General features: G+C 43.0%; 1 protein-coding gene across 1 annotated transcript; it reads right to left on the reverse strand.

Annotated features, from left to right (window-relative positions):
• Positions 1-737: 737 nt before the first annotated feature.
• On the reverse strand, positions 738-6,621 carry PLA2G12A (phospholipase A2 group XIIA). Its single transcript, XM_061478511.1, has 4 exons — positions 6,269-6,621; positions 5,070-5,146; positions 3,759-3,924; positions 738-2,277 (listed from the first exon to the last, which is right to left on the reverse strand). Exons 1-4 carry the CDS (start codon positions 6,483-6,485, stop codon positions 2,159-2,161), a joined length of 579 nt encoding a protein of 192 aa, XP_061334495.1. The 5' UTR covers positions 6,486-6,621; the 3' UTR covers positions 738-2,158.
• Positions 6,622-9,350: the final 2,729 nt, after the last annotated feature.

A 9,350-nucleotide genomic window follows, 5' to 3' on the forward strand; every position in this document is an offset into this window, starting at 1 on the left:
CATTGTACCAGGTACTAGGAAGAAGATTAACTCTATCCCAGCTGAAACCAGGACAAGTATTGTTTTTTTATACTTACATATAAATATGTAAATTGTTAATGGTATGATTAATCCTGGGGGTGACAGCTAGTCTTGATTTTGGGGCTGTGGCCTGTAAAATGCAATTTGTGTAGTTTGCAGGTAACTGTAATCCAGGATTTCTGCTGCAGGAAAAGCTTAAGCAAAGTAAAGATTTTGTGGAAGAAGTCAAATGCTTCCTCTGGTTTGCAAGCATAACTATTAAAGTGCTATCCAGAAGGGTTAAAGCTCTTTTCTGTGTTACAAATGGTTTGAAGGAAACTCTGGACAGCTTTCATGGTATAATTACAGATCAACACAGAAGGGAACAAAAACAGTGAGGATTTTCTGTGTATAAGCATCTAGTTTAAGCTCTTCCTACCCAATTCTAACTGAATTACAGTGTTTTGGACTCATAGTGGTACTTTTTTTTTACTTTACACAAGCAATGTCATTACCATTCCATCCTTTGGTGTTGTCAGACTTTCAGGATTCCAGCCATGGAATCCCAGGGTAATTCAGAATTCTTTCAACTCTATGGCAGAAAATACGTTTTGCAAAATTTAGAGAAACCACAGGTTCTTCAAGCACAGTTTTGTAAAACTCTATAGTAATGCTTGTCCTACAGTGCTACTTCATATCCACAAATAGGAAAAGAAACCACAAAGCACAGCCAAAGGACTTTAGCAGGAACTTTATTCTATGAGGCACTTACATTCACTGTCATGTACAGTAAGCTGTCCTGGTTTCAGCTGTGGTAAAAGTTAATTTTCTGCCTAGTAGCCCTAGTGAAAAACAAAACAACCCACAAACAACTGATACAGAAAAAACATATAAAGTACTTCCAGAGGAGAAACCATGTTACAGTTGAGAAGTCTGGCAAGTTTTAGGCTTTTAGCATGGCTTCCACTCCCTGCTCGCAGACACAGTATTTTCAATTTCAGTCCTCCTGTGGATTTCTAAAGCAGAATCGGGGGAGCAGGATTTCATGACAGAGGGCCTACTGCAAAAGTTCACTACGGACTGACAACTGGAGGTAAGCAATGAAAGATCAGTACAGGGAACAAACCCAAAATAATTCAGACACCAGGTGATTTCGGCTGAAGAAGTCAGAGAGCAAAGAGGTGGCAGAAGTACAGGCTCAGATGCTTCTCATCCTCACAGAGGTCATGGCAACAGATGACAAATACAGGCTCAGATATCCATCAGCCTCGCAGAGGATATTTTAAATAAAAAGGTTTATTGGGCATACTGACCCTAACAGTGGAACTTTTAGGTTTTATCAGAAAGGACTAAATGAAAGATCAATACAGTAACCAAGCTGTGCCACAAGACAAAATATAAATCAACTTCTTTAACAATGTATCTTTTCTATGCATATAATACATAACAAAAAAAAATGTTCTATTTGAAAAATAAACATTTGATTTATTTCTAAAATAACATAACTACATTCCACCATTCTGTCAGATTAAGGTTTGCAAACTGTTCATTTCAGTGGTCAAGCCTTAAAAGGATCAACATACTTGATAAGAAAAGTCCTGCAGAAGTAAGAATGATGTAGAATCAGGTAGAAATATGTTGTGCAGATGTACACCCTTGCTCAGGGCTTGGGGGTTTTGTTTGGTTCTGTTTGTTTGTTTTAGTAACAAATCCACGGGACAAAATCCATCAGAGAGAACTGAAGGCAATTGTACCACAAGCAGGATCTATCAGGTGCATCAACTGCTAGCAAACCTAAAATTTGACCTATATTAAAAGTCATCTGAGAATTCAATACAACTCTTCTGCGCCTCTGATTTCCCTATTGTGGAGTTTTCTTCAAAATTTTAAAGTAGTGCTTTAAAATAGCATACCCTGAGTGGACATACACCAAAGGAAACTAATTACAGTTTCAAGCTTCTGGCATAAAGGGAAGAGAAAGAAGACTTGTTTCAGTTTTTACATTAGAAGAATATCACAGTGACTTTCAAACCAGTATATTCATGTCAGTGTCTAATATATTACTGACTGAAAAGCATAAAACTTTGTAACCAAACACTTGCTTCATTTCAGATGAGTGTTTGACTTATTCTACACCATGAAATCTCTGTACCTTCTTTCAGAGATCTGTCTTATCCTCGTAACGACACATACATGCAGCTCTCTGGCTATCCAGGTATGGTTTACATCCTAAATGTATAACCGCATCAAACAACAGCTGAACAGTTGATTCACAAGCTGCAAACAAAGAGGAGTTCAGTTAAAAATACGCTTCTAAGAGAACAGGAAACTAACAGAAATTACTCTGGCAAAGAGAGCATGATGCTAAGAAAGAAGAAATCTTCCCTGAGCCTAGCAAATAAATTGTCAAATGAAAGACTGGGCCAATACAGAATAATTTCCAAGTAAAGATTTTTCATATGCTGAACAAGATGAACAAGAAAATTCATTGCATATGGAATGTTATCAGTGTTAGGAACATAGAGTCATAGAATGGTTTGGGTTGGAAGGGACCTTAAAAGTCATCTAGTTCCACTCCCCCTGCCATGGGCAGGGACACCTTCCACTAGACCAGGTTGCTCAAAGCCCCGTCCAACCTGGCCTTGAATGGATGGGGCAGCCACCGCTTCTCTGGGCAGCCTGTGCCGGTGCCTCACCACCCTCACAGGGAAGAATTTTTTCCTAATGTCTAATCTAAATCTCCCCTCTTTCAGCTTGAAGCCATTCCCCCTTGTCCTGTCACTATGTGTCGTAGCAAGTCCCTCTCCATATTTCTTGTAGGCCCCTTTTAGGTACTAGAAGCTGTTCTAAGGTCTCCCCAGAGCCTTGTCTTCTCCAGGTTGAAGCACAACTCTCTCAGCTTCTCCTCACAGGAGAGGTTCTCCAGCTCTCTGATCATTGAAAAGCCTAAAAACCACCACTTGGTCCTGAAAAGATGAAAGAGCTGTTTTTCCTCCTCACTTTTTGCATCCCAATTTATGCAGAGGTTGCTGTCTTCAACAGCAGCTCAACAGAATTGAGCATTCACCAACTGTGACACTAAACACTAATGTCATGATTCAACTGCAGTTAAATGAATTTGAGAAGTTTAAACACAGGCCTGTTATAAAAACTTTCTGCTCTCTATGGGAGTACTTACTGTAAAAGTGACACTGTCCAAGTTAAAAAGTGTGGTTATGTCATGTACTCATCAGATACAGGCCAGCAACCAGAATGAGTACCATATAGTCTGTCATTAAAAAATCCCTAAAATATATTCACTAAGGGATAGCGTTAATTACTTCCACTATAACAGTATATTATTTTAGTATCTTACTTCATAAAAGGAAACAACTCATTTTTTCCCTACAGTTTACTAGCTATCACACGTAGTAGACATATAGAAATCACCCACCAGAAAAATGAACATTCATCTATGCTACAGTAAGTGCAAGAATCATACATGCATTTTGATCAAGTTATATTCTCATATTCATACTCCTAAAGGGGAAGCATTAGTTTTTCCCCTTAAGGTTAGCATAAGCCCTGACCATTTTCCTGTGCTGTGTCACTGCTCCACTGTACAAGTGTCTGGGCTGCATGACAAGAGGGACAGAACAAGGCATCTTTCAGCAATAGCATCAGCTTATGAAAACGTGGCATTACTGCACTGCACAAAGATTCTTTTCCAACTAAGCTTAGTTAAACTTGAAATGAAAGAGAGGCTTATTCACACTTACCCTGGACACTCTCTGAGATTCCAAGCGTTTTCTGCACATTTCTGCAAATTTTGGAGAGGCAGGACTGAAACTGCTCATCACAATCATTTTTTGTATTGCCACAAGTATCGTAGCATCTGTCGTGGTGATTGCAGCACTTTGTCATCGACGGGATTCCGATGTCAAACTGTGAAGAAAATCCCCCCACACCCACTCCATTAGTATTCCAGTTAAGAGAGATGCAGCCTACAAATAGGCTGGAACAGTCATAAATTACAAACTAATGCAATCAATCCAGCTGTCATTCACTTATCTCTGCATTGTGTTGTTCACCTCTAGTAAGCTGCAGTGGTTTTGCTCCAGCCAGCAGCCAAGCACCCACAGAGTTGCTTGCTCACCTCCCATCCCCCTCCATGGAATGGAGAGAATAGGAAGAGCAAAAGCAAGAAAACTTGTGGGTTGAGGTAAAGACAGTTTAACAGATGAATGGAAGAGGAAGAAAATGCCACAAAATTAGCAGTGCAAAGGTAATCGTTTTTCATGTCCCACAAGCAGATGGATGCCCAGCCAGTCTGAGCAACAGCCACCTTGGAAGCCAAACACACATACTATCACCATCACCCCTCCTTTCTTCCACTGCTCCGGTTCTTGTTGCTGAGTGTGACTCTATGTACTATAGAATATCCCTCTGACCAGCTCAGGTCAGCTGCCCCTGCTGTGTCCCCTCCCATTCTCTTGCTCAGCTCCAGCCTAGGTTCTGGGGCGGTGGAGGGGCAGAGTGGAAGCAAAAGAGAAAGTCCTAAAGCTGTGCAATTACTGTGCAGCAATAGCCAACACTAACAGCGTTCTGGGCCAAATTCCCAAACACAACACCATGCAGTCTTCTATGAAGAAACTCCATCCCAGTACATAAGCTAATGTGTATTTTCTTTCTAGCACTAAGCAAAATGGATTAGTGTCAGTAAGGACAGAAGGAGTCAGAGCCAGACCTTCCACTCTCACATGGCTACAGTTGGGGTTATTCAATGCTTTCAAGATTCTGAGAACAAAAGACTAAACCAAACATTCAAAAATTATAACTTAATCATCAACATTAAATTTTATCCCTATCACATTTTATGTCAATGGTGAAAATGTTTATGCTATGTTCGTTTATAATACTAAATTTTTTCCATATGTTACTACCAAAGCGTGTGTTGGAACTGATAAAAGCAAGGACACTGTACATGGATGCTGTCTCATCCTTAGAACAGGGGAGGGAGAAGAACACCTACATCGAGGAAAATTGATGTATGGAAGACACACAAAAAAGCCCCAAATGGAAATACTCACCTGAACTCCAAATAGAGGGGATCCACAACCATTTGGTGGTGATGGTTTATAGCCGTAGCGAGGAAAGGGCTTTGATCCTGAAAAAGGTAATTTATCATGCCTCAAACAGATTGAGATTTTTTTACAGAGTTTTAGTGCTATTAAAACTCACCACAGGCATTTGTGTAGCTTAAGACAGTATCAGTTATATTTTTAACTTAAACATATATTGAGGCACCTAAGTATCAACAATTCGTGCCAAATTACAACTTAGGGTTACTAAGCTTTTTCTAAAACACAGGGACAAGAAACCTCAGCAAGTGTCACTGTTAGGTCCCAAGTTAAAAAAAAAGAGCTCGAGTTACTGAAATTGATGTGTCATTACGTTAAAGAGTACTTTAGAGGAAGCCCATTGATACTTCTATGCTTTACATGCAATCACCAGTGGTGGTCTGATTATTTTTTTTAGCTTAACCTTTAAAATTAACTGTAATGAAACATCTCTTTATTTCTACAACTCTAACATTAATAAAATTTAAATCAGTGCAGACTGCTAAAGCCGCATCTCCCTGAATGCTTACTAGTGCACCAAGGCAGGGAATTCTGCATCCCAGGTTAAGGAAGATTGTGGAGTTAACTGGAACAATGCCCCCTCTCCCCTTGTTTCTGTATTAGAAACAAACCGAGGCCACAACTGAAAGTAACAAAGAAAAAGCATATTTGAAAAGTGCATGTTCTAGAGAGAGGAAACCTCACGGTGTCCTGGCCGCTCCTGCGGAGACAGGGTGCCGCAACCGAGCTCCTTTCCTGACTTGACAAATCATCCACCCCACTAAATTGAGGGTGAATCGATTCGGCCGAGAGAGACCAAGAGGGTTTATGAGTACCCTGTGTTTGGGGGCACGCTGAAAACCCTGCAAGAAACGCCCGTTCAGAGAGTCGTCCGCCTGACAGCCGACAAGGGAGCCACCTCCAAGAGGGATATATATATATATATCTACACGTATAAAAACTTGTTAGTGCGGTTTCCTCTGCGGCTGCGCCCCGGTTCCCTGGGAGCGTCGGCAGCACCGGCTGGAGAGCTACAGCCGCCCGCCCGCCCCCCCCGCCCTCGCAGCCGCGGCCGGACCCGCCCGGGCCGGTCCGCCCGAAGCAAGCCGGCTTCGGCAGAACAAGGGTCGCCGCGGGCCGGCAGGGTCCCGCCCCGGCACCCGCCTCACCGTCGCTGCACTTGTACTGGCAGAGGCCGTCCTCGCCGCCCAGGAGGTCGAGCGCCGCGTTGAGGTACACGTCGATCTTGTGCACTCCGTTGCGGATGGTCTTCAGCGTCATCCGCCAGTCGGGGGTCTGCGGAGGCGGCGGCGCCTCCTGGCACCGCGCCGGCCGCGGGCCCAGCCAGGCGCAGGTCGCCAGCACCAGCAGCACGGTGCGGCTCATGCCTGAGCGGCGCCACGGGGCGCCGGGCGCCCGCTAAGCCGCCGCCTTCTCCGTCACCTGCCCGCTCCCGCAGCGGCGGCCCGGCTCGGCTCGACCCGGCCCGCCGCCGCCATCGTCACGGTCCCCGCGGGCACCGCCCCTGCCCGCCCGGCGGGGTGGGGCCTGCGGTCGCCTCGTTGAGGAAGCGACCCCGACGGCGCCGGGGCCTCCGCAGGAGGAGGCGGACAGCAGTGTGTAAGAGTGCGGCTGGAGCGGCGCGGCCGCTCGCTTCCTCAGGGCCGAGCGGACTGCCGACAGTCGGAGAGGGACTGGGGCGGGTGGGAGGGAGGCAAGTGAGTGATGTCTCCGAGGGGAGGAGCAGGGAGCCGGGCAGAGCCTGTCACCGCACCTGCAGGTGGCAGAATCAGGCACTGCGGGACGCGGCCTCGCACCTACTGGCTTACAATGCGGGCTGTTCCGAGAGGAGCAGGTCACGGTGCCCCTTGTGCCACAGGGGACCGTTCCCAAGCCTGCGCAGGTACACAGCGGGAGAGCCGCTGGTGCCAGTGCGGCTGAGCAGGGCCGGGAGAGGCAGTCGTGCTGTCAGGTAATACAAACACCAGGGAGGTTTTATTTGGAAAACCTTTATTTAATAACTGTGTTAGAAGTGATGAACTTGGCATTGCTAAATGTGAAAGGAGAGTCTACAGTAGCCTTTTGATGGAAAGGCGGAATGGCTGATTTTCGAGCCGGCCATTGGGATGTTGCGACCATGGGGCCAAGTGGATGGAAGAACAGGATTAGTGCCAGACACATCGGGGCTTGGTTGCTCTGGTGACTCAGGGCAAACGCTGCTCTCCTTCCGTGCAGTGTGGGGGAGAACTTGTATTAATACAGCTAGAGAAACATGACCTTTTGGGAAGCACACTCATTCAGAAGCCAACAAAAATGCAGTAGGGAACATGTACTTGAAGTATTAACATTTTGACATAATGATGATGTTCAGTGTGAAGGAAATGGATCCAGTGACCTTTACACATGACAGTTTCAGGTAACATCAGCAAATGTGCAAGACAGGGTTGTAAAAGAGGGCAAAATGAAAGTAAACCTGTTGAACATGAAAAGCCTAGTCTTGATTTGTTGAAAAGTCAGACCAAAATGATATTGCTAAACATCCTGTTTAGTTTTGGGATTTTTATTTGTTTTATTATAATATTTATTTTTTTATTTTATATTTAAATTCCAGATGCTTCACAGATGAGCTGAAGTGAAACTATGTGGAAATAGTTTTAACTTTTGTATTGAAAGCTCTGTCTTTAAGACCTGTGGAATCCCTCAGAACATAGTAGTATTTGGCTTCAGAACAAAGTTAATTGTAAGGACGGACAGGAAATGAAACTTCTGAGGAAATTCCAGATCAACAGGCACACCAGAAAGAACATAGTAAATATTCTACTGTTATTTCTCTTTTCAGCGTCAGCATTTAATATTATTTGTAGTTAACTGAAGTAGGTGAGAAAAATTCTTTACAGAAGTCAGACAAAGGGGGGAGCTCTTCCTACACCCATCCAGCATCCAGCTTTTCCCTATGATTAGTTTACAAAGACCCTGATTAAACAAAATAATTCCTGCATAGCAATATACTTAAATGCTTTCCTAAATAAGCAAGCCTTGTTGGGGGGGTTAAGACAAACAATTTGTACCATTACTTTAACTGTTGATGATTGTCAGTGTCTTTACGTGACAAATTCATGCTGATGTGGGTTTTTTACAAGACTGGAAGGGAAGTCAATGAAAATGTAAAAATGTCATTGGAAGCAAAGTATGGTGAATTATAGAAAAAACACCACCACAACTGTGGTGTGTGATCATATGCCATTTATTCAACAGGATAATCATTGAGAGGAATAAAATAGAATAGATACTAAAAACATTTCTAATTTAAAATACAGTGAAGTATGTTCTAAAGCTATTGAGCCGTTTGATAGAACTTACCTGAAGCTATTTGACAGTTTAATGTCAAGGGCACCAATCCACAAACCAAATCCTAGTACCCGTAAAAAAAATGTGCACGCTCTCTGTGCATAACTCTTGCAGAATGTGAGACTATTACACATACAGTGACATTTTCTTATAGCTGGCACTGTTACTGCTGCCTAAAATTGTGTAACATATGCAGTGGTTGGGCCTGTGCTTCCTATTACCATGTGGGCAGAACTTCCTCACAAGGAACAAAGCAGAGGGTTTTCTGTTTAATCACTGCAGTTTTGTTGATGGCCCCTTGTCTTTGTCCAGTTGTGGATCAGTTAAGGTAGTAGCAACACTCCCTATCTGCATATTGCAGGATCAGGCCCTAGATGCTCTTTCTTGGCATTAACTGTTTCACGCTTCTGTATATTTCTGTAGAAAGCTTGTGTTAATCTGAGAATCCAGTGGGGAGGTTTTATGACTGAGAGTATTAATTTTTAACTGTAACTTGGATTTGTAGAATTAAGTCTATATGTACAATATACAGACTTTCCATTTTAATGTATTTATATTGTTATGCATACTGTGTATGTTTCTATGTGTGTATATATAAATATATATGCAGTAAAACTCTACTTGCTGTGAAGAGTTTGTTGGATACCAGAAATATATATATATACATACATAAGACAGTAAAGACAGTAAAGATGCTTTTAATTTAAGATTCAGGTTCTAAAACTCCTTTGTAGCTTCTGACTAGCTGTAGTTAAATTAATAAAAATTAAGAGCTACAAATATTGCCCCAAGATAGGTGATCGGATGAGGAACATTAACTAGGTAAAAGTTGTCTGAGTTTGTAGCTGAAAAAAACACCACCAAAAGAGTTATTATTTTGGTATAATTATATTACGACAAATT

The sequence above is a fragment of the Pezoporus flaviventris genome, unplaced genomic scaffold (assembly GCF_033815535.1).
Source record: "Pezoporus flaviventris isolate CSIRO_AGI_PZ_B2104156 unplaced genomic scaffold, CSIRO_AGI_Pfla_v1 ptg000002l, whole genome shotgun sequence".
Taxonomy (NCBI): Eukaryota; Metazoa; Chordata; class Aves; order Psittaciformes; family Psittacidae; genus Pezoporus; species Pezoporus flaviventris.

Coding starts and splice junctions, on each gene's coding strand:
- PLA2G12A (XM_061478511.1), bottom strand. CDS start 6,485: ATGAGCCGCACCGTGCTGCTGGTGCTGGCGACCTGCGCCTGGCTGGGC. Junction 5,147..6,268: donor CCAGTACAAGTGCAGCGACG/GTGAGGCGGGTG, acceptor TACCTTTTTCAG/GATCAAAGCCCTTTCCTCGC. Junction 2,278..3,758: donor AATCTCAGAGAGTGTCCAGG/GTAAGTGTGAAT, acceptor CTTTGTTTGCAG/CTTGTGAATCAACTGTTCAG.